The sequence below is a fragment of the Aspergillus nidulans genome, chromosome VIII (assembly GCF_000011425.1).
Source record: "Aspergillus nidulans FGSC A4 chromosome VIII".
Taxonomy (NCBI): domain Eukaryota; kingdom Fungi; phylum Ascomycota; class Eurotiomycetes; order Eurotiales; family Aspergillaceae; genus Aspergillus; species Aspergillus nidulans.
Genome location: NC_066264.1, coordinates 1860867 through 1884873, shown reverse-complemented (window position 1 = coordinate 1884873; position 24007 = coordinate 1860867). Strand labels below are relative to the sequence as shown.

Below are 24007 nucleotides of genomic sequence, written 5' to 3'. Positions count from 1 at the left end.
AATCAAGGGTACGAAAGCGGCTCCGCTCTTTCGAACGTCTTATCCGCTGACTGTGGATTCTTCCTTGACGGGTTACGTGAACCAGTCAAGACAAAGCCTCTGACTCCATGAGCAATATCAGTCTACTTTTGGACACGGCCCCAGAAGCATACAGTGCGCTATACCAATATCCAATGAACAAGCGGCTGATCCAATAGGCGGTCATAGATTGACTTATTGCCTCTAAACAAACTGTTTATCTGGCATGTTACACCATTCGATTGATGAAAGCGGAGTGAAATGGACGGCGTAATTGCCAGTCTCACATATAGCTAGGTTAGCTATAGTTACAAATACTTCTAAAGAATCCTTAAAAGGTATAAGCCCTTGCTTTGCTCTCTAGTAATATATGCACGAACAAGTCCGAGATAAAACTTTAGGAGTGGTCAATGACTAATCTGACTTGGGCAAGTACTTGATTCCCTCCTCAGGGCAGTTCGACTGGGTCACTAGAGTCGTCAATTGTTAGCATGAACCGGCCAACACATAAATCCACAAAGGACATCAAGGTAACTAACGCTTCTCAGCAGGGTCAAAATCTCCCGTAATCAAGTTACCCCGGACATAGTAGAAGTACCAGGCCTCGTTCAGATTGTCGCCATCACAGCCAACATACGGCGCAAAGCCATCGTGAATGTCTGAGAGGGCGGAGTGGATTTCGTCTAGCGTGTAAGTTGCACTAGAGGAAGGGGTGATGTTTGCGGCAGCAAGAGCTTTGTAGGTGTCCAGCGTCTTGAACAGGTCGACGGCTTTTTGGAGGTAGTCGACAACTTCCTCTTGCGGGGTGTAGTCGGTATAGCAGGTCGGTTCGATGGTGTTTATGCAAGTTCCTGTTACAGATTAGTACAAAGTTTTTCTTTTTCTTTTTTCATATTGATAGAGAAGCAAAGTAAGTACCGTGCTTGTTCCACTCATGCTCCCAGAAAGACTCATCGTCTCCGCTGTAGTCCTTCCAGTACTCGTTCATGTACGAGAGAAGATCACTTTTGCCGAATTCCTTGATGATGTCTGTGATGTTGGAGTACTCGCGTGACGAGTCGCAGAACTCCTCGTAGGTACCGTCGCAGTTATCTGGCCTGTGGCAAAGCACCATTATCAGCGAGGCTGGAGAGAGATGAGGGGGTGGATTTAATATGCGCACCAGAGGCCGTGAAGAGTCCAAGAATCCGTCGGACCGGTGGACGGATCATAGTCCCAGAATTGGGTGAGCAGGAGTGACCCCCCAGGGCTGTTAAAGCAGCAGGATGGCTCGACGCTGGAGCTTGAGCAGCTGAGGGGGGTGTCGTTGTCGCAGACCTCTGCGTCGGCGACGACGCTAGGAATAAGGAGCATAGCGGGCAGGGCGAGCATGCCTACGGAGGAAAGCTTGGGCGCCATTGTGTTGTTCTAGGGTGAGCTAATTGGGACGGCTCGAGTTTGAGAAGCGAAACGGTCGAGATGCGGTATGTTTGCCATATTATATAGTACCCGGGGCAGGCGGCCAAGAATGGAAGGACTGTGAAAGTTCGGCCCATGTGCTGATAACAAGCTCCTGATTTGATACAAGATCGTCAGGCCTCAGATCCATGAGAGTTGCCGGGCTGCCGCTAAAAAGAGCAAAGACCAATGGGGCGTCAGTAGCGGGCTTAGCGGGGGAGTGCAGAGTATCAGAACGTTGCATCGGCTACACAGCCTGGTGTGATAGGAGAGACGATCTCAGGCACGCGGTCCATGGAGAAATTGTGCCTGTCAGACTAGTTTAGAGATGGGCAAATCAGGTCGTCAAACAAGATCGCTGTTCGGCGGTATCCTATCGATCAATCATTTTATGCAGAACAGGGAGCATGTGGGGAAGAGATTGATGACTACCTCAAGGGTTCAGGCTCAGGTTGGTCTCGTCCATTTTATTGCTTCAACCTGGAAGAGCCTTCGCTGTGAGTCATTCTAGAAGCCGAGATTGGTTAAAGTCCTCTCAAGAACTTAAGATGGACTCGGTCTCTTCTCTCATCTCTGCGACAACTATCGGGCAATCTACACTATGGATAACACCAAGTTCCGCATCGTTTCCGCGCAGACAGCAGAGGACATCGCTACAGCGAGAGACCTATTTACAGCCTACGTTGCATGGCTAAATATCGACCTTGGCTTCCAAGACTTCCAGTCGGAATTGGACTTTCTGCCCGGAAAGTATGGCGCTCCTTACGGAGACCTTCTGCTTGCATATAGCATAGAAAACAAGCCACTAGGATGTGTTGCCGTCCGTCCTCTTGACGATTCGAAGCAACTGTGCGAAATGAAGCGGTTGTATGTCTCTCCAGAAGCACGCGGTATGGGTCTAGGCAAGGCTCTGGTGGCAGCGATTGTGCAGCGAGCAAAGGACCTGGGATACAAAGAGATGAGGCTGGACACCCTCCCTTCGAGAATGCAAGGCGCAATCGTATTATATACCCGGGTCGGCTTCGTCGAGACGCCTCCATACTATGAGACGCCTATGAACGAAACCGTATTCCTCGCACTTGACCTTACTCGATGAACGACAAGCAACCAAGGGTAATCATCGTCTCTTGACTCAGACTGTTGAGCTTGAACTTTTGATTTCGGTGCACCCATGGCAGTTTGTGCCTCGTGGCCGAAAGTGTCATCATAGTCAGAGAAAAATGATTTATAGCGGAGCTTGCACATAACCAAGCTCTGAATCGCTGGATGATCACGGTAGATGGGGAGATGGGCTTTATAATGTCTGAAACTACTAGTGGGCGTTGTTTTTATAGTCCTGAAAGGAGTCGAGGAGGAAAAGTGGGATGAATTCACCTGCCGCGGTGTGGGATTTAAAAAGCCACGAAGCTTAGTAATCGCTCTAGACCGTAATGTTACTAGCTTCAACACCATGTCAACAACCAAAATTTGCTCAGACAAATCACATTAAACGATGGAGGTGTATTGTCGAAGACCAAATCTAATGAATGACTTTTGAGCTGGCGAGACGATGCGGACTTATGATGGCCGCCAGGATGAGGGACCGAGCCTGCTGGCTGAAGCTGAGATTGACCGAGAAGTCTCGCCCAGTTCTATAGAGTTAGGGATACTGTAGCAAATTCACATACTCTTCTTGTGGCTAACCAAGACTTTATAGGCTGTGATATTCCCTGAGCTGACTATTGAGCCAAGAAGAATGCACTTTATCTATTCACAGGAAACTGTGCTGATTAGTTGAAGATGTTACTGCTCATTCACTGGCGACGGGTCCGGATGTGGTCCGATTACCAAAGTCCTCCCCGGCAAACAGAATCCCGTGTGCTTGCGCCTTAGAGTTGGCTTCTCTTTGTTATCTCTTTCTCCTCGTCCCCTCCAACAACATATGCCTTGCTGAAACTTTTGGCCTGAAATTTTGGCATTGCGCCGCCAACCAGGAAGATGGAGGGCAACACCAAGGAGTCCGGCAGTTCTGAGCTGATCTCTAGGAAGGGTAAGTCTGAACCTCGTCCGTTTCCCAAATTCAGCTTCAGGGTCACTAAAAGACTGTCAATTGCAGGTGACCTTGAGGTCGAAGTCCGACGTTCAATGGATGAGACGAGCGCTATGGAGTTATCGAGGCGCACAACTCATCCACAGTCCAGAGAAGAAAGCTGTCTTGTCCAATTTGACGACGCTGATAACCTCAATCCGCAGAATTGGCCGCTCAAGAAGAAGTCGGTTAGCCACCTTCTGCTGCTCCAGCAACGAACTGACGAAGACCAGGCTCTATACCTTCGCACTCGTTAGCTTCGCTACCATGATTGTGTCAATGACAAGCAGCATATTCTCGACCTTGGTACCAACCGTTTCCAGCAAGTACGGAATATCTAGAGCGGTTGGGAATCTAGGGCTTTCGTTGTACGTACTTGGATTCGCTACCGGGCCTCTTATCTGGGCGCCGTTCTCCGAGCTCAAGGGACGCCGATTGCCCTTTGTGCTGAGTATGTTTGGCTTCACCGTGTTCTCTTTTGCGACAGCCGCTTCGAATGAACTACAATCTATTTTCATCAATCGTTTCTTCGCTGGCTTCTTTGGCGCTTCCCCGTTCACTCTTGCTGGCGCTGTCTGCAGCGACATGCTGAGCGCGCAAGCCTTCACAACTAGCATGGTTGGTTTTGGTATCACTGTCTTCTCTGGACCTCTCCTGGCTCCAACAATTGGCGGCTTTATAGTCATGGAGGAGCACCTTGGTTGGCGTTGGACACACTATCTCGCCGGTATTCTTGGGGTAGCTTCGTTCATTTTGGTTCTCTTTTTTCTAACCGAATCCTATGCCCCCGTCATATTAGTCTCGAAAGCAAGGTGTCTCCGCCAGGAAAGTAGGAACTGGTCCATCCACGCAGCACATGAAGAAATTGAATTAAATTTCCACTCAATCTTTCAGGATTACTTCGCCATACCGCTCAAGCTGCTCGCGCTCGACCCTATCATCCTGTGCATATGTGTCTTTGGTGCCTTCGTGTACGGTCTGCTCTACCTCTCAATCACGACATATCCAATTATCTTCCAACAGATCCACGGCATGAATCCCGGCGTTGGCGGTCTCCCGTTCGTAGCAGTCATTGTGGGCCAAGTGTTCGCCGGGATCGTGATGTACGGCAGACAACGTTCGCTTAGCCGCTTGATTCAAGAAAACAACGGCGAGCTCGTTCCTGAATGGCTACTTCTGACGGCCATACCTGGTTCTGCGGCGTTCTCGACTGGTCTCTTCTGGCTCGGCTGGACGGGGTACCGAAGTGATGTTCATTGGATCTGGCCTACTTTGTCAGGAATACCCACAGGGTTCGGTCTCATCACTATGTTCCTCCCGTCTGTGCAGTATGTTGTTCATGTCAGGAGGAACAGGGCTGCCTCTGCCATTGCAGCACATACGTTCCTCCGCTCGCTGGCCGGCTCGGGGTTTCCGCTTTTTGCAACTTGTATGGTACGTAATCTTACCCTTCAAGAATCTGGCATAGCGCTTATATTCTTTTTGTAGTTCGAGTCACTTGGTGTTCAATGGGCACTGACACTCTTGGGCTCTATTGCAGGGGGCCTATTTTCTATACCCGTTGTCCTCTACATATATGGAGCTAGAATCAGGGCAAAAAGCGGACTGATACTTTGAAAGAGTTGGCTCAGGAACTGCAGAAATGGAAGTCAAGGAATGAGTTGAAGAGAAGAGTTGGAGTACGTCAGAAAACTGGATTGGGGGTGTCTCTGATATTGACCATGACTGGGGAAACAATTGTCAAACATGAACATACCAATATGATCTAGAGTAATTCCACAGCACGGTATCGTTATATCTGTTCTTGAGCCTGAGCCACAGGTGCCAAGCCAACTGATTTGGGGCCTTCTCAGACTTCTCAGCCTTGCGCAAATGCACTGTAGTCTGCTAACCCTCTCCATGCTCAGCCCCAACCTTCGAATCTGCGAAACTGTTCCCTCTTCGAACTCAACAGGCTTTCTATTTTTCTTCACTTCATCTATGCTGTCACATTCAGTATCTGTGGGCCATGACCATCAGCACGAAGTTATCACATGATGACTACACCGTTGCCTGGATCTGCGCATTGCCGCTGGGAATGGCAGCTGCAAAGGTCATGTTAGATGAGATTCACAGTTCTCTCTCGCAACCCTCGACGGATCGCAACAATTATACCCTCGGTCGACGGGCTGGCCACAATGTAGTGGTTTGCCTTCCTTCTGGCGTCTACGGGACTACCTCTGCCGCAACGGTGTTTGCTCAGATGCTCCCGACATTTCCCCGTCTGCACTTTGGATTGATGGTCGGTATCGGCGGTGGAGTACCTCGTGAAGATACAGATATCCGTCTTGGTGACGTGGTTGTCAGCTTGCCGAGCGAAACCTCTGGCGGCGTAATCCAGTATTATTTCGGCAAGACTCTCCGTAATGGACAATTCCAGCGCATCGGATCCCTTAATAAACCTCCTCAGTTTCTTTGACGGGGATTTCTCAAATGCGCAGCGATCATATGACTGGGAAGCGGCCTATTACGAAGATCTTGTCTGATACGTTCCGGGAGCATCAAGTGATGAAGGAGCAGTTCTCACGGCCAGATAGGGACTGGCTTTTTGAGCCAACGTACGCTCATGAGGCTGGCCCCGATTGCTCTCAATGTGATCAGACCAGATTGGTGAAACGCCTGCCGCGAGAGAATCAGGACCGTATCCTCACTACGGCTTGATTGCCTCCGGAAACCAAGTCATCAAGGACACGGCGAGACGAGACGCGCTTTTCCAAGAGATGGACATACTTTGATTCGAGATGGAAGCCGCTGGACTTATGGGCGAGTTCCCATGCTTGGTTATTCGAGGTATCTGCGACTACTGTGACTCGCACAAGAACAAACAATGGCAAGGTTATTCAGCTCTTGCTGCCGCCGCGTATGCGAAAGCTTTTCTCGAATTGATCCCTAAGCACGACAAGCAGCCCGAATTAAGACCAACCAAGAAAGAAGACGAACGTCGCTGGATGGTTCCCTTTCACAAAAACCTGAGATTCGTTGGTCGGGAAGCGGAAATCGCCAAGATTGAAGAACTTATGACTTCACGACCATCGAAAGTCGCGATCTGCGGACTCGGCGGAGTTGGAAAGACGCAGATAGCACTCGAGACTGCCTACCGCATGCGTGAAAGAGATTTTAATTCCATATTTTTGGGTCCCGTGCACGAGCCATGAGAGCGTCGAGCAGGCGTATATATGCATAGCACAAAAGCTTGGAGTACACGGAGTGAAGGCAACAGATGCAAAGAGTAAAGTGAAAGCCCACCTGAGTCAGAGAGGAGCAGCAAAGTGGCTATTGATTTTTGACAACGCTGATAGCTTGGATATGTGGCCTCGCAGCACTGTAGTCGGATCAATACCGCTGACCGATTATCTGCCCCAGCATGAACAAGGCCATATCCTATTCACTACGCGGAATCGAAAGGTAGCTGTGCTATTGGCTTCCGCTAATGTGATCCATGTCTCCAAACCAGATCCACAGGCAGCGGTACAAATCTTAGAGAAGTCACTGATTGACAAAACCCTCCTCAACGACGGTGAAGCAGTGGCACTTAAACTTATTGAGCAGCTAGCTTTTCTTCCTTTGACGATCACCCAGCAGCAGCATACATCAATGAGAACAGCATCGACTTCTCTGATTACCTCGAGCTCTTGCAAGACCAGGAATCAGAAATGATTAAGTTGTTAAGTGAAGACTTGGGGGATGACTGGAGGTATAATGAGATACAGAACCCGGTGGCTACAACGTGGTTGATTTCATTTCAGCAAGTTCAACAGCCTGATTGTCTGCTATTCATGGCTTGCATTAATCCTCGCGACATCCGAAATCCCTACTCCCCGAGAGAGTTTCCAAGAAGAAATCCACCGATGCAGTTGGTCTTCTGAAGGCCTTTTCCTTCATCAATGAACAAGGTGGCAGGCTAAGTCTCCATCGACTGGTCCACCTTTCGACTAGAAACTGGCTAAGAACACAGTCCCGCTTTCGTCAGCAGTTATCCACAACGGCTTTTCGCTTTGATGAGGTCTTCCCAACTCATACTTATACCAACCGAGCGATTTGGCGGGAATATCTGCCACACGTTCTCTCATTTATCAGTGAAGTAGGCTTTCCGAGGAGGAATACCTAAGATGGTCCAGAGAGTTGGCTGGTGTCTGAATGCAGACGGACGATTTAATGAAGCAGTTCTTTTATTTGAGGACATCTGGAAATACAAAGGTCTCTACACGATGAAACTGATATCGAAACTACGGTACGGGCTATGGGAAACCTAGCACTTATATATTGCTACCAAGGACGGTGGACGGAACCAGAAAAGCTACAGACACCAGTGTTAAGAATTCACAAAGAGAAGCTGGGGCCAGATCATCTGATGACTCTGGAAACTATGAACAACATGGCCCTGGCCTACGAAGGGCTTGGAAAGTACAAAGAAGCTGAAGAGATTTGGGCCCAGCTGTTGGAACTGGCAAACGAATGCAGGGCTCAGAGCATCAACTTACTATAAACAGCATGCACGACTTGGCCAGCACCTACACTGAGGTTGGGAGACTGACCGAAGCAGAAGAACTGGGGCTACAGGTTGTAGAGATCAGCAAGCGTGTGCTCGGGCCAGAACATTCAGATACATTAGGCAGTATCGCCCTCCTTTCTTCAATCTACAAAAAGCTTGGAAATCTAAACAAAGCAGAGGAGTTTGGAGGGGCGGTGGTGGAGGCCAGCAACCGTGTTCTTGGGCCTGAACACCCTGAAACTTTGATCCGCATGCAAAATCTGGCGTGGAGCTATGGCTCAGCGAAGCAGAAGAATTCCAACGGCAGTTGGTGGGAAACAGCAATCAGAACATCCTGATACTTTGAACAGAATGTCATACCTTGCCGAAATCTATTCCAGGCTTCTTAAATGGGACGAGCCAAAAAAATATTGAAGAGCGTGCACTCGCACAACACAGAAAGCACACGGGCGAGAGAATCCCAAAGCCCTTACCAGCATGGAAGGCCTTGCTAGAGCATACCGAAATCTAGAGCAATGGGAAGAAGCCGAAGCATTAGTGGCGCAATTACTGGAAATTCACAAGAGGGTGTCAGGACCGGAAGATCCAGAAACTCTAAGTACTTCGGGAAAACTTGCTCAGGTATATCAGAAGTTGGAAAAGTGGGAGGAAGCCGAAGCAATACAAGTGCCATTATTAGAGACTTACAGATGGTGTCAGACCCGAAGATGAGGGAACCATGAATTGCATGCACAACCTCGCTCGCACCTGGAAGCATCTGGGACACCTTGACGAATCTATTGCTCTGTTCGAAGAATGCATTAATCTCAGCAATAAGGTCCTAGGGCCTGAGCACCAGAGTACACAAACCACATTGAATTGCCTCCTGAGAACGAAAGGGCAAAGGGGAGATGGTGACTTTCATTTGGGAAATAAAGAGTGATCAAGCAGTATAAATCATTGTATATATTGATACCCACATCTACTTCTCTTGTCAGTCACTGAACAACGCGTACCCCTTTAGTGGGTAGAATGCCCTCAGTAACAGCATGAAAAGTAAGCTAGTCCTGACCCAGGTGTCTGATCGGTGAGGTCTACTGAGCACATCAGGTCTTCGAAAATGGAAAAATTGCGCTGGTTTGGACTCTTGAGGGAAAACCACACGAGGCCTAAGCTGCCACTGCGGGCTCTACTAGGCACAAGGTAAAATCACAAGCACCCTTACACATACTAACAAACCGCAACCTTCGTATTTGTGTTAGGACATCTAATAGTGACAGCCCCGAGCCCTAACCACAACCTCACAAGCCCTCATGGATTCTCTTATCTCAACATGTTTGAAGATACGCTTGCAAAGTCGCACATTCATGCTCAAATTCCATGCTTCAGGCTAGGGATCCAGTGCTAGGAAGATGTGATAATATGGCCTCTTTCTTGAGAGTACTATAGTGGGGTATAACGTGCCCTTGAAGGGAAGAGAAACAAAGTCAAGCAAAACCATTCTCTTGTCTCGCGATTGGTCGGGACATCGAGGTCGAAGTCAGCCTACGACCTTATACAAAGCAACTGATGTTTCCAAACCAGACAGAACTCTCTCCGTGATGGTATTTATTCGCTATGTATGTCTCGAAGCGGCATTATCGTTCTGGCCTGGAACTCAATATGTGAATGGGCTGGTTCTGGCGCGTAGCCCTAACCCTCTCTAAACCGGATTCCTAATTCAGAGTCAAACCCAACTCAACTAATTCTTTCCATGCTGCCATGCTGGAAGAGTATCTGTACTTAGTATCTGTATTGATGCCAAATATTGCACGATGCTGCAAAAATACATATTGGGTTGGTGTAGGCTTGATTCCGTTGCCCATCCACCAGCCGGGTAAGAATTAGGGCTAAGCCTACTGAGCGGTAATCTATGGATAATTCATACACCTAGCTTGCCTCGAAGTGGCCATACCAATAATGAATATCAGAGGACCGCGTTTACCAACCTCCTATCTAAGGTTGTGAGGCCAGATAGTCGTGAGTTTCGACCTGCTCTGTTGCCAGAAGGAAACGGAGCAGTATACCAAGTTTCATGAGTTTAGATGTCTTTCCAGGAGTTTCTTCACAATTATGTTTTATTCGGCTGGGAAAGATAAGTCTCAAAATTCAGGACAAGCCCCAGAGCTGTCCCTACAGCGACACCAAAGTCATCTCTCCCAGTCTTACCGTAACAATGTTTAATCACTCAGAAATCGTCTTTATTGTTATTTTCTCTCATTTGAATCCCATTTGATATGATGGAACCCTGCTAGCTCTCTCTATGTAACTTCATAGTTATTATAGCGATCGAAACTCGGAATGCGTCATTCGAAATGCGTCACTCGGAATACCTCACATCGCTTTATGCATACAACCGGGTCTCGCAGCAATCTCACCACAAAGAGCCACATCTGCTGGGGGAGCCAGTCCGCTTCCTACCCCGAATGGTCCCGTTTTTCGATGATAAGCATCTCGTGATATTCAAGCCGCGTTTACGGCCACTGCCCTGCAGTGGTACCCTGCCCCCTACGGGGCAATAGCAAGTGAATCCCTTCATGCTCCAGACAATAGCCCTCAGGTTACATCCATTGCGTACCAGCGTTCCATAAAGGTGACTATGAAAAGGTCGAATACGACCTCAAAGGTCGTATCTCTCCATTCCCCGATAGTAACTCCGGATTCATGTCAAGCAAGTCACATAATATCACAATACGGTCGAATCTCTGCCCAGCATTTTCGCGCCCCGTAATTGGTACCACACAACCCAGTGACGCAATACTTCTCTTATCCTATGGAGTCGAAGCACATTGAAGGCCCTACCTATCTGCCTCTCTGGTGATAAGCCATGACTCTTCATGCGCGGAAACAAGAACGTAACCTACCGTAAGCAAGTATTATGGTGATAATCAAGCACAGACATACCGTCCTACCATATCTCATTTCTGATTGGTGGGCTTCGTGCCCTGTGCCAGTCCAGGCATAAGCACTGCCCAAGATGTGCCTTGAATAGCACGATACCCACACCTCAGCCAACCCTATGCAGTGCTATTCTGGACTAGACTCCAAGCAGTCCAAGGAAGCCTTGAATTCCAGCAACCAGGAACGCAGCAGATCCGCCCAGCATCTTGCCCCCCGTTTCCCGGCATTCGTTCTGCTGCTGCAGCGCTTGGGTGGCGCATGATGACCGAATGAAAAATGCTACAAATGAAGATTCCCAAATCTCCTGTTATCATCGGCTCGATATACTCGCGCATTCCCGCCCATCGCCATACCATAACGGACTTGGTTGCTCACGAGAAGCGCACAGGCATCTGACCTGGCCTACGGGAGGGGAAAGTCGAACTTGGTTCGGCAGCGCTCAGGACAGTACTCCAACTCGCAATTCTTCTAAGCTGATACATCTTCCGATAGTCACTGAATAGCGCTCGCTGACCAACCTTGGGGTTCCTGTCGGGTTCCTGTCAAGGTGACTGCCCCGTCCGATCGACGCTCACCAAGGCTCAGTTAAGGTTCGGCAAATGCGACGCATCACAACCAGAGCAAGTCGACGAGGAACAACCAAGAAATCACCCAGCGGTGGCATTTTATCTACCTATTTCTAAAGAGACTAACACGTAGAACATGTCTAGCTAGCTATTATTATCCCGCTTTGTGGGGTTGACATATCGATAGATCAACTAGAAAATCAGAAAGTTAAACCAAGTCACTGTCAATTGTACAGTACAGAATCCCGACTCCCCCACTCCGTTGTTGCGCAGCTGCCCGTTTTGATGCAATTAGATTATTTTGTTTCGACCTTGTAAATAGCCATTGGGTGATCCAGGACGAATCCAAACCAGTAATGTTCTACAGGAAAGCGAAGAGAAAAGGTGGGAAAAAGAACACCGAGGCGGGTAGAAGTTAACACCGTAGAGCGCCGGGTCTGCCTGAGTCAAAGATATAAGGAAAGTTTGGCGTAGCATCGAGCCCGCGGGTATCATATTAGATTCCATGCAGATCAGCCCTCTTTGTTTCTGTTTCATTCATCCCAGCCGTCCAGGCTCATATCGCCCGCGCCCGGGATGGGGTCATCCAGCTTTGACCCGTAGATAGGACGCCCGTCTGGCGTCAGCTGCCCGCGGAATTCTGGGTCGTAGTCGGGGCTGTTCTCGTCCAGCGTGGCGACGTATCGATTGCGACCACCCCGTTTGCTATGGGTCTTCGTATAGTGGGCGTTGAGGTTGTCACTCCGTGAGAAGGCTCGGTGACAACCTGGTACCCAACATACATGCGGCTTCTCTTTTGAGTGGCTCTTCATGTGTCTCTTCAAGTGTTCTTGCCTCTTGAACCGGCCGTTGCAACCAGGCTCTTTGCATTTGAACTGCACCTGCTTGATGACCTGTGGTAGGTTCTCTAGCATTAAGTTTTGCTTAGAGGTCTGTCGTCGGAGCATCTTCCTAGAAGCCACGCGATGCGGCCTCTGAAACCCGTCGCGGTAGACTGGCGAGGGCTGGAAATCGTCCATGTATTCGCACGGCCCCCCTGAAAGCCGGCTCAGCGGGGTATCGGCCCCTGACCCTGTCCCAAGGGAGCAAGACCTGATTGGGGTAGTGGGGCTATGTTGTTTGAATGCACTAAGAGAGGTCGGAAAGTCTGTATATGATGGTGGTGGAGTAACTGGGCCAACTTGTGATGGCGCAATAGTTTGCGGCGCAATCGAGTCCCCAAGATTCATCCATGGCAACATGTTATTCATTGACATGGACGAAGACATCGAACTCGGGACTCGCTCGGGTTGGTGGAATATTGACCGTGATAGGCAAGGATTGGTCGTAGACTCTGGTAGGTAAGCAGCTGCCTGGTGACGGTAGTTGTTGTTGGTGTTGCGCGCCATGGTTGGGTACTGATGCATGCCTTGATGGTAAGCGAGTCCTTGAGCGACATGATCATAAGACTTGGGTGCTTCTGAGGGCATCCACAGTTGTTCAATATTCTCATCGTATCCAGAGAGAAAGTCGGGCATAGGCATTCGTTCCTGCCCTTCCATGCTACCGTATGGAAGTCCCAGACTCTCCGTGGACGCCATACCTGCTAGGCGAAAGGCACTGCGCATCGAAGCAGAACCAGGAGTTCGTTCGTACGTGTTGTTGGGGAGTGATCCTGCTCCGTGCCAACCGGGTGATTCCAGGGAGCCCTGGCTATATATACTTGTTGGAGTTGGTGTAGGAGACTCGAGCGGCGAGAAGCTCGAGGTCATAGACGGGCACTCGTTGGAGCCCAGGGACGAACAATCAACTTCAACGGTCAGACGATCGGACAGGCTGGACTGATTTCGCATGTCTTCGAGCGACGGGGCGCTGCGACGCTCTTGGAGGGGTGCTGTGACTTGTTCACCTGCCAGAGCACCGTTCAGTTTACGTTCCCTAAGCTTTGCAGAATCTGCTGCGATGATTGAATGAGATAGAGAGACAGAAGATGTGGGATAGCAATGAGCGGGATGGCTTCTAAGGCCGGTGGGGTGGAGGCCAGTGGAGGCCAGTGAAGGAATGAAAGAGGGCTAATCTCGACAGCAGTAAAAGACTGTGCAGAAGAAGAGCAAAGCAAAAGAATGAAGACCAGAGTGGGTGTAAGGGAAACGATTGAGTGAGTGAATGAGCGAGTTGGTGAAGAGAGAGAATGAAGGTTGGGGAGCCGGAATGGAGGAGGAGCGGCGGATGAAATAAACAAATGCGCAGGGAATAAATGGAGGCGGGTAGAAACAGGAACTCGAAGATCGTCGTACTCACTGAGGGCAGTCATTACTTTTCCCCAAAGGAGAAGTGCCAGCCAGAGTCTAAGAGCAAAGGCTGAAGGAGGGGCGCGTTCGCGTTCCTGTCCAGGTCCCGAGCAAGGCCAGGAATGTAGGCTATCGAGTTCCTAGAGTAACCGCCAGAGCTGCCCTGGTCTGGACAACTGTGAACAGAGGGCTGGACTAGCTGTTTCCCGGGAGAGGCCTGTGTCTCTGGATAAAAGGCGTTGAAGGGTTGCGCAGAAGGGAAGAACGAGGTCGAGGGGTTCAATAGACCCGCCCTTAAACGCGATGTCCGGATCCTGGGTCTCAACCCGCACGTAGATCGGAGGCGTTGGAGGAGGATGCAGTGGGCTGACTGGACAGCAAAGTAATTCGTGTCTCAGTTGCAGAGGGACGTCGTTCTAGATGATCAGATGAGGGCCAGCAAGGGGATGGAAGTGAATCAACGGGGATGGACCGATGTCTCAGGCGGATCTGGATGATGATGCAGGTTGTGGTTTAGGTGTGAGGATGACGATGATGATGATGATGATGATGATGTTAATGGAGATGTTGGGAGGTCAAAGATAATATACCCTGGCACTTGAGGCAGATCGATGGCTTGGGTGGTCAAGAGACTGCGACTGAAGCCCAAAGTGGTAAAAGGGAGTCACTGTATGGAGAGCAGAGCAGAGAGAAAGTGGCATCCCTCACGTCTGCCAACCTGGAGGGCGAGAGGGTGCGATTATTATTTCGAATCTTAATCTATTTTGCGTTGCCTTGATTTTAATTCTCCTGGTTAATTTATCGCCAATATTCCTTTTTCCTGCCTTTCTGCGGTGGGCCTCCATGCTCCAACAGACGGCCACAATGGCTGATACCGGACCTGCATTTCTTCATCTCCCGACCACTACGCTTTATTTTTATCGCCCTGAGGAATGCACGACCTGGAACACTTCCGAGCCATCCATCCAGAGCCCGACAGAAAGCGAAACTCAGCAAAAAATGCTTCGACGTAAGAGAGTGCTTGCTCGGTATCAGAAGACTCGCCTGGAACTAGGTCCAGTAGATAGTACTGTATCATTTAGGCTTCCATGACGATCCTGGAGAACTAATCTGAATCACAATCATTATTGCCGCCCCATAGAGATGGATCGTCACCAGGATTGACCGACCCTGCTCCACGATTGTTAACCTGCAGGGCCCTCAAGTGATCGGCAAAGATTGACGAACAGTGTGGGGTTGGGCGTTTTTTGTTTCGATGAAACGTAGCCAGTGCTAGTTCCTGGATATAGGGGAACGCCGGTGATGTTCGAAGATCCGTTCAGAACCAGCCAAATCATCTAGACTGCTCAGTCGGAACGTGATGGCAAATACCAGCAGCACCATGCAGAGGCAAACCAGCCCAAGCCAAAGTGGGATACGGCTGGCTCCATTCAATATTGCCTCCTGTGCTGTGGTCGAATATGCATAAACACGGCCAATCGGTCTGCGCTTGGTGCCGCTCAAAAGAAGACGTGCTCTGACCTTCATTTACCGAAACTTCAGTCTACCGAAGTGGACTCGAGAGCTATGCGACGTTGAGTTTTTGCCTCATTCCTCTCCAAGTACGGGATCGTCATTCTACTCGACTGATACGGCAAAGGCTGGCAACGGCTGATGGCCAATGCGACCTCCAGGTGCTGGATGACGCATTCTACTGGAGACCATCAATCGCTAGAGCTGCTGCATGACTCTCCAGATTTCGAAGAGATGTGTCGAGGTAGTCTGAGGACGTGGACGACGGAGGGATCTTGAGGAGCTTATTTCGCAAACAAGTCGCGAGTAGTAAACAAACTAGGCACCGTCCAATAAACCCAATTATCCATGGTTCCCACTGCCTGTCATTCCACGGTTGGAGAAGGCGTTTGCTGATTCAGGTCTGTGCGAACCTGGTTCCAACTGCAGGACAGGTCCAGGGCCGTCCAGCTAGCCTAGATTGGAGGACTAGGTCGATTCCTTCGACAGCTACTCTAAACGGCTGGTGCTTCCAGTACCCGGCTGCACATCTCGATTCTAACCGGTCGACTCGGCCGCGGCCAGTAAGATCCTAGTCGCCGAATTATTTCTTCTTTCACCGATTGTTTTCTTCTGTTGGCACGCTAGGACGGCACTCAATCTAGAATCGTGGTCCACAGGGCTGAGGAACGATCGGAGACTAAAAGCGTCGACGATCAGAAATGGATTGAGTAGTACGGAGGACGGGCTTGAACTTAATCCTCGACCTTCCTTGAGGAGCCCGTCCCTTGCCCACATCCTCGACTCTCGAGGCCTCGGCGCTGATTTGGTCACAAGTGGCTGGTGCTTATTGTGCAACAAGCGGGAGACTGCAGTCGCCGGGCGAGAGTCGCTCTCGCCCCTCCCCGTCCCCGAGTCCTCCCCGGCGTACTTCAGAACTCGCAGCAGAGACGCAAAAGTACGGCAGCCTTCTTCCTCAGCGATCGGCGGTGTCCACTGTCTGGTATGGACGAATCAAGGCTCGAACGGACTAAGACTCTTGGCCGGCAATCATGGCTGGAATAGAGTAAGCAGGATCATTATAGTGTGGTTGTCTGCTGCCGGGCTCTCGATGCACATCATCAGGGCTTATTTGTTAGTCTTGTCGAGGATTCGGCCAATCAAGCATCCATTGTGTTGTTTGACTGAGCTGCTTAGGAAGTCGAGGCTCAGAAGCCGCGACTAACGCTGACGATCAGCTTTCTCCCCACTTGGGCCGGGCACAGCTCGGAACGCTTTGACTCGGCTGGAGACTGGGTCTGGGAGGACTTAGAAGGGGATCCATTGCTTCTGGAATGTGGATGCTCAAAGCTCAATCGTCGATGCAAGACGAAGACGCTGCACTCGCGTCAGGATCGACGGTGTGGACCTGCTGTCACCTCACCGCCCTCGCCTCTTTCAATGGCCTCTGCGGTCATGGGGAGCTGCATCTACAGTATCGAATTCTACACCGTACTGCTGCTCTTCTGTCGTCCTGGTGCATGGCTGCTCGCTTTGTCCATCCGCCAGTTTACCACTTCCTCTGTTATTCACTGACCGTCTCCAGAGGTACGTTCAGTTAACTCGACTCCTGACTGATCAAGAACTCACATGAGCCTCGTCCTGAGCGTCTGACATGTCATTGATCCATCGAACTTCGAATTGAGTAGAGCTTGGTGCCGCGCAGCTACCCAGAGGTGTAGCTGAGGACCTTCCTATTCTATCCCATGAAATGGTGGGTTAAAGGGCAATGGCCTAACTCGATAAAACGCGTGTCACTGCGCATCATTCGTACCTAACATTGCTTCGTCTGAGGTCTGAACCCAGGTTGATCCCGGTTAGTTGACATAGCGGAGTTATGGTACTGGGCGCGAGCACACTTTCCCACGGGTTGTCACTACGGTGCGGTTCAACCCCTGGCTTAAAGTTAACGTGGTTGGTAAGCGAGCTGCGCATGTAAGCGAGCTGCGCACCTGCATACAGATTTCCCATATTTTGACCTTTTAATCAACCACAACGCCTTTATATTAATTATTATTTATTTGGACAAGCATTTCTTCTATGCCCAATTCTATGGCAGGTACTACATGTAGGTAATGCCCGTGCCTTTGGTGTTTGTGCACCTTCTGCTGGTGGCCCGCATGGACCAGGTATTGCCTGAAAAGACGCATTACTGAGCTTCCTCGAGCTCTGTAGCCTCTTGTACAGACAGACCATTATCATGAGCTATCCATCTATGCGTACGAGCTCGCTTTCGCCTTTGTATAGCATTTTCAGCACGTAGCGCCCTATTCTCTTGCTCCAATAGTATGCCCTTTTGCATTGCAATTTGACAGCCTTTAATTAGCTGGTTTAGGGCATTATGGGACGGTGATGGTGGACTTTTTGAGCGCTGTTTGAGAAAATCTCTGAGTAAAGAAGCTTGCTTTAGAAGCTCATCAACATTTGCTGGTGTATGTGGGCAAAAAGTGCTTGCCTGGCTGCCACGGCTTCCAGGGGGTGTAGGCGTACGAGCCTGAATACTAAGCTTTGAAAGCACTGGTTCAGGATTCAATGGCACTAGTCCTGCTGCTCGAAAACTGTTTCTGATTGTATCCAGCTTAAATGTGCTGATTCGAGCTTGTGGATAGGCTGCAAGGAAATCAAGTTTGTCAATATGGCTGATGCCAAGCCGCATTTTCTGATCAACCAAGCTGGCGTACGAGCGCTTCAAAACTGCAAAACATCCAATATCAAGTGGTTGTAGAAGATGGGAGGAATGTGCCGGCATGCAGAGTGGTATAATATTATGATCTGTACAGATTTGATCAAACTCTGGTGTAAGATGGCTTCCATGGCCATCAAGAACTAGAAGTTGATATCTTCCGCGCGTACGATGCTCTGTTGACGGGATAAATTGCTTCTGAAGCCAGCGAAGGCTAATTTCATTAGTTGTCCATCCATTTGTACTAATTTCAAATCGCCAGTCGGGCGGAAGGCCTGTAAACCATGCTTGGTTATACTGCTTGCCCTTAAAGATAAGTGTTGGTGGAAGTGCCCATCCAGAAGCACTGATTGACTCAATTGCAGTAACCCATTCACGGTTTCCTGGCTGTAGAACTGGTCTTCGGCCACATGATTCTGACTTGGTAATCACTTTCTGATGTGCACAAAGGCCCATTGCAAAGCCAGTCTCATCAAAGTTGTAGATATCGTCCGGTAGGATCCCGTATTGTTCGATTGTGGCTCGTACGGTGTTAAACCATGCTTGAATAACCTTTGGGTTCTCTTGCTTTGCTCGCTGGCAGTCGTATTGCCTTGACAAGCGAGACTCAAGCTCCGGGTGGCGTTGAGTATAATTATTATACCCATTTCTGGCCGACAGTCTGGATTGGGGTGGAACTCACGCTTTGCAAGCAGAATATTAGCCATTTCTCGTACATGAGCTTTTGTAGGAGCTGCTCCGCGCTAGATCTAAAGAGAGAATCCACTGCTTAAGCACTTCCTCTTCAATCTCAGTCAATTTATGGCCATTTGCGCGAGATTCGGCGCGATTTGTAGTCCCGCGTAGTCGCGTACGTAGTGTAGATTCAGGCACATTGAAGCGACGTGCTGCCTCGCGTATTGATGTAATCTCCTTTTTTTTAATAGCCTGTACAGCCAGTAGGAGCCGACCTTCCTTCTCATGGCAATTTTGGCTTGAACTAACGCGAACTCGGGGCATGGTGGCTGTTGGAAGATAGATGACCGCGTCAGCATGTAAAAAAGTGGTTGGGTGCGCAGCTCGCTTACATGCGCAGCTCGCTTACCAACCACGTTAAGGGTTTAGGTCTGCATTCTTGCCCTTTCCATGCCTGTGGCCTCTCCAGCGCTTGTATCTTGCGCGTTGAGAAAGAACCTTTGGCTTCAGAGGGACGGAGCAACTCAAACCCTCAGACTATGAACCGATCGGGTGAAACGCAAGCCACATTCCTCGCGAAATATACGTACCGTGAGACTTGCCTTTGCGAAGCCACTCTAGCGGCCTCCCCAGAACCATTGTCCCGAGGCCTGAACTCTTCTCCTGCTTCTATCGGCCAGCTGCGTCGAAGATCTCGCATAGTCGCAACTTTACATACTCTTTGCTCCAAGGATGAGCTCATAAACCAAGCTATACGGTCCGAAGGCTCCTAGTTTTCTGCTCCTAGTTTTCTGGATGGTAATTAGCCCTGACGGACATTTACCAAATGTCGCGGCGAGTCATGGCTGTGTTTATTTCTGACATGTCAGCCTTGGGACTCCTGCCCAGTTATAGCAGTCCTGTAATAGCGGGGCGTTCTAACGTTAATTCTTATGGCGCGACCACCATCGAATACGCATTACAGCTCTAAGGTGGGGTGGGGAGTTTCTGGAAAAATTCGCCCCCTTGGCCATCGAAGCGGCTCGTGAGCCTAAAGCCTTCCTTTCTCACTGGCAAGCTAAAGCAGCATCGCATTGGCCCTGCCAAACATCACTGCCAAAGTGCCACGCATTCGACTATTCCAAAAAACGCCAAAGATTGTTGGAATTACTTGTCCTCTAAATACATTCATCTAAAGGTACAGTCTGGTGTAGCTGTCAGGACTGGCTCCATCCAAGTAGGCTTTAATATTTCTAATGTTGACCGTTGCGCACCAACGCCTCAGCCGGTCACACCGGTCGTCCGAAAAAGTCCGGGCGTGCAGTGAGTGACACTCGTGCTGTTTGGCTAACACCAGGAAACAATGGTCACTGATTAGCAGCAGATTTTCCAGGATCCAGCACGAGTGTTCTCCTGGCCAGACCCCTGCAGCACGCGGAGCACACCGCAAGGGTCTACCGGGCAGTCCTGGGTCATACCCATATTGCCACAGGCCCGGCCATGCCGTAACTGCGCGAGGCACACACTCTTTCCCCTCATGACATCGTTACGCTTGGGAATAAAGCTTCTACTAACTGTGCTTTGCCAATTTCGGCCTCCATCGATATATTGGAATCCAACAGCCTTATCCACAACCGTCTCCAAAGCGGTTCCCTGCAGACGAGTAAACAGCGACAACGGTTACCTCGAGGATTTATTAATGCTTAAGCAAGAAAAGCATTTGAAGACCCTCTTGAAAACCCTTCGATTGGATCCTGTCTTGAGATTTTGATTGGCTCTTTGAAGCTAGGCATGCTCAACGTGGATAGGAGAATGAAACCTGCCGTTGATTGTTTAGGTACCTCCTATGCTTCCTTTCTCCTCCATTTTATCTCCCATTTCATGACTCGCGATAACACCTAGCCTGACTCGCCTCATTCTTGTTCTTCGACTGCTTGATTTAATGTGAAAGCCAATATTTGAGAGCATGTTTCAGGCCAGGGCCTAGCCACTGCATCCCCAAGAGCAAGGAGACTTTCCAGCCCCAATCATCTGGGAGACCTCTGGGTCCTGAGCTTACCAATTAATTAACATAGCGCCTCCTATATATGGCTCAATACGGACAAGATCGGGGCGTGAGGTTCACTCTCAATATACTTGCCTCGTCGAATCAGAATCTGTCGATCAGGATGGTACCCTGGACGACAACCTCGCTCTGGTGAGCTTAGAGATTCTTGCCTATTCGGGGTTATTGCAGCTGGTGGACCAAGCCTTCTTCACTTTGGGACTCTGTCTCTGTTCCTGCAAGCCATTTATATTCGAAGACCAAAGCGCGGTAACCGTCCGAGGCTACCGGATCTTCTGAATTCCCTTGTGCATTGGTTCGATCCAAATCGTATATTTCGCTACAGAGGTTTCTCACCTCTTCCCCAGAACAGTCAAGCAGAGAAAGGAGGCAAACCCCTCTCTTCTTATTTTCATGGTTCGCAAAAGTAAAACAGCGAAAGTTTCAACTGCGTCAAGCTTCTATGACGAGTTGCGCCTCCAACTATGCCACTAAGAGGCTGAGCACGATCAATAATATTGTTTGCATTGTTTTGCATTCGTTGATCGTGAAGTCGACAAAAGAGTTCCAGCCCTGGTCTGACCCCCTTGCGTCCCGCTATTCCTATTTTCTTACCCTGTTTTCCATAAGGTCTATTAGTGAATTGAACCTGGAACCAGAACTGTGGCCCAGGACCCTTTCTGCGAATTGCAACCGTCTCATCAGTCAACGCTTTTGATCAAGTTGCATTGCATGACAGCCGGTATTTGGGGTGACTTGTCCAACGGTTTATAGGAAAACCATACCCGTGCTTCCCCTGATATGAGTATCCAATAACACCAACCGGTTTCTAGTTCCTACGGGCTCAAGCGCAAAGAGCGTATCCCCAATTATCCTAGTCACTTTTCAATATGCGTTGCGGGGCGTGGATCTGTATGTGTCTCCTTGCGCTCCTCACATTCCCAGCGACGTCATTTATTGGCTTCGATTGCCTTCTGGCTCTGAAGACGTAGTCCACAGCGATCGACAATGATATGCATGCATTTTCGCCGATGCGCCTATGCCTAACTTGGCCCTCAGCTCTCTGCCTTTCTTAGCGGTATCGACGATGCAATGCAGAGCTAACACTAACCCAGGACCTGCAGGATAAGCCAAACCAGGTACACATCATTGAACCTAGTCCAAGCTTTTCCAGCACCTGAACTCCTCATACTTGATTCGGACCGGAATGCACAGAATGCAAAAACCCAACCCGATGCAACGGGACTCGTGCATACATGCATGGCTACTAGTAACTAGTGTCTTATTCGTCCTCAGAGTCAAAAAGGTATGAGCACATGCGAGGGTGTAACGAAGTTAAAAGATAAAATATAAAAACTAATTGTTTTAGGTAACTCTTGCCAATATGAACCCTAACAAATTAGCCTTCAATAAGCACTTCCATGCTCCTGACCTCCTCTGTATAAATCACATACCTACCAAACCCGAAAAAGTCCTAGAACCGAACCGCAGACGCTCTATAATTCATCTCGTCTCCACCTCCATTTCATGCATGTATCGGAAATCAACGTCGATCCGCAGATCGTCTCTTCATTACTTAGACTCAGGCTTCTCTTCCTATTCGCCATTTACGGAACTGGGACTGGATCGCGAGAGTTCGCGCTATGGCCTCGCAGTCGTACTCCGTACTCTCAGATTCTACCTTCCATTCAGCCCCGTCCCAGCGTCGAATCTGGGGTTGCACAACCACTCTCCCCGACGTTGTACCCGACCTCGCACTCGGTAGGAATGCGCCTGGACCTTGATTCTTGTGAGGATGCCTAGCAAGCTTTCACGACCAGGTGGCTGGCTTACTGCACCGGGCTCCAGAACTCTGGTCGTGTGCTACCTATTCGCTGAGAACGCCGACGTTTTGTACAATGTACCAGCTGGGTGTGCGTAGTGCATCTCAGTCATAATAATGCCCGTGGTATTGTCACTTTAACTCTCAGCTTCTGTCTCTATGATAAAGCCCTCTTGTGCTCATGGAGCCACAGCATATCCAGCCGCAAGCCCTGACACAGACGGATAAGTTACGTCCTGGGTAGTGTGAGGATGGTCTACCATGACGGGCTACCCATTATCAGACATCCTTCTTCGGCTTTCTTTGAACTAGAAACCAGGGCAGTATATTTGTGCACCGTACTTCGCTTCCTTAGTTGTACTCCCTAGCTACGTAGCACTAGATACAAACGATATGATATCAGGAAGACCCCAGGCGCAGCTCCAAGTATAGCGTCATAATAACCAACTGCTATACTCCTCTACATATTCTTCTACGTTGGCAAGCCAATGTCGGAACAGAAAGTTCAGGCTTTACGTATGCTGACGGACGCCCGTCAGTCAAGCCCTAGTTAGTGCGAACAAAAACGTCGGCGGGCACATGAGTTAAGATTGTCTGCTTGAAGTGCCAGTCATTTGAGGTGTCTGTGTCTAGACTCCATAGTTATAGAACACCCATTTTCATAACTTCTGTTGTTCAGCAGGGCTTGTTATCTTCTTTCTGAGCAGGAAGATACGTCAGAGCGATGTAGAGAGTGTCCCTCTTTGCAGAACTTCGAGCATAATTTTACCGGGTTAGGGGCAACTATTGTTAGATCTGTTCTTGGAGTTTCTGAGCTTGCGTTTAGTAGGAGCTAGAACGTGTTATAAGCACAGAGAAACAGGTAAAGCAAGTACCTTGCAGGCGAAGAGGGAGAAGCGAGACCTCCTTCTAGCAGGTAGAAATGGCTCAAGTCCTCAGGCAGACGTAGAAACCTTTTATGCAAGCAATATTCCCTACTAAAGAAGTGCATTTGGAAAGAGTTTGCTAAGTATGCGAAGGTCAAGCCAATCCGAAAATCAGAAGATATCCACCTCGCTAGCTGCCAACCACGAGAGTACTTATGAACAACCGTCTGAATTCTCCTGTCTGATCTGCTAAAATCAAGTAAAGAGGAGCCCCTAGTTATATAAAAATTGGTATCAAGTCTGAGTGGTTTCCTGCTTGCTCCTTCCAAGCGCAAAGAACAACATCGAAACAAAAAAAGAAGCTCGGAAAGATAAAAACAACAGCCTGTCCCAATGATATAAGTGCCCAAAGTAGCTTAAACAAGAAGAAAGAAAGAGAAAAATCAAGTCATAGAAGGTTAAAAAAAAAGCAAAGGAAAAAAAAGTGACTCATGTGAACCAAGATCATAAACGTAAACGCCGGCCGCCCCTGTTTTATCTCGAGTCCCTGGTTTGTCCTATACATTGCTCCCAAATGGAATAAGCAAAAGAGAAGATTA

General features: G+C 49.3%; 9 protein-coding genes across 9 annotated transcripts, besides 1 other annotated feature; 4 read left to right on the top strand and 5 right to left on the bottom strand.

The window, feature by feature from the left end:
- Positions 1-24007: part of a sequence feature (contig 1.14 1606..364334(-1)) that runs on past both edges of the window.
- On the bottom strand, positions 553-1006 carry ANIA_00967 (T2 family ribonuclease; the record flags this gene model as incomplete). Its single annotated transcript, XM_653479.1, has 2 exons — positions 553-869; positions 937-1006. The coding sequence occupies 2 exons, from the start codon at positions 1004-1006 to the stop codon at positions 553-555; spliced, it is 387 nt and encodes a 128-aa protein (XP_658571.1).
- Positions 1168-1416, bottom strand: ANIA_00968 (uncharacterized protein; the record flags this gene model as incomplete). Its single annotated transcript, XM_653480.1, has 1 exon — positions 1168-1416. The coding sequence occupies one exon, from the start codon at positions 1414-1416 to the stop codon at positions 1168-1170; it is 249 nt and encodes an 82-aa protein (XP_658572.1).
- On the top strand, positions 1784-2551 carry ANIA_00969 (protein ngn17; the record flags this gene model as incomplete). Its single annotated transcript, XM_653481.1, has 2 exons — positions 1784-1952; positions 2004-2551. The coding sequence occupies 2 exons, from the start codon at positions 1784-1786 to the stop codon at positions 2549-2551; spliced, it is 717 nt and encodes a 238-aa protein (XP_658573.1).
- On the top strand, positions 3584-5011 carry ANIA_00970 (uncharacterized protein; the record flags this gene model as incomplete). The annotated part of the gene is made up of 1 exon (XM_653482.1): positions 3584-5011. One exon carries the CDS (start codon positions 3584-3586, stop codon positions 5009-5011), a length of 1428 nt encoding a protein of 475 aa, XP_658574.1.
- On the top strand, positions 8018-8392 carry ANIA_00971 (uncharacterized protein; the record flags this gene model as incomplete). Its single annotated transcript, XM_653483.2, has 1 exon — positions 8018-8392. The coding sequence occupies one exon, from the start codon at positions 8018-8020 to the stop codon at positions 8390-8392; it is 375 nt and encodes a 124-aa protein (XP_658575.2).
- On the top strand, positions 8773-8976 carry ANIA_00972 (tetratricopeptide repeat protein; the record flags this gene model as incomplete). Its single annotated transcript, XM_653484.1, has 1 exon — positions 8773-8976. One exon carries the CDS (start codon positions 8773-8775, stop codon positions 8974-8976), a length of 204 nt encoding a protein of 67 aa, XP_658576.1.
- brlA (C2H2 type transcription factor BrlA) lies at positions 12073-13474 on the bottom strand (the record flags this gene model as incomplete). The annotated part of the gene is made up of 1 exon (XM_653485.2): positions 12073-13474. The coding sequence occupies exon 1, from the start codon at positions 13369-13371 to the stop codon at positions 12073-12075; it is 1299 nt and encodes a 432-aa protein (XP_658577.1). The 5' UTR covers positions 13372-13474.
- On the bottom strand, positions 14385-14510 carry ANIA_00974 (uncharacterized protein; the record flags this gene model as incomplete). Its single annotated transcript, XM_653486.1, has 1 exon — positions 14385-14510. The coding sequence occupies one exon, from the start codon at positions 14508-14510 to the stop codon at positions 14385-14387; it is 126 nt and encodes a 41-aa protein (XP_658578.1).
- On the bottom strand, positions 17489-19021 carry ANIA_00975 (uncharacterized protein; the record flags this gene model as incomplete). The annotated part of the gene is made up of 3 exons (XM_653487.1): positions 17489-18594; positions 18705-18765; positions 18800-19021. The coding sequence occupies 3 exons, from the start codon at positions 19019-19021 to the stop codon at positions 17489-17491; spliced, it is 1389 nt and encodes a 462-aa protein (XP_658579.1).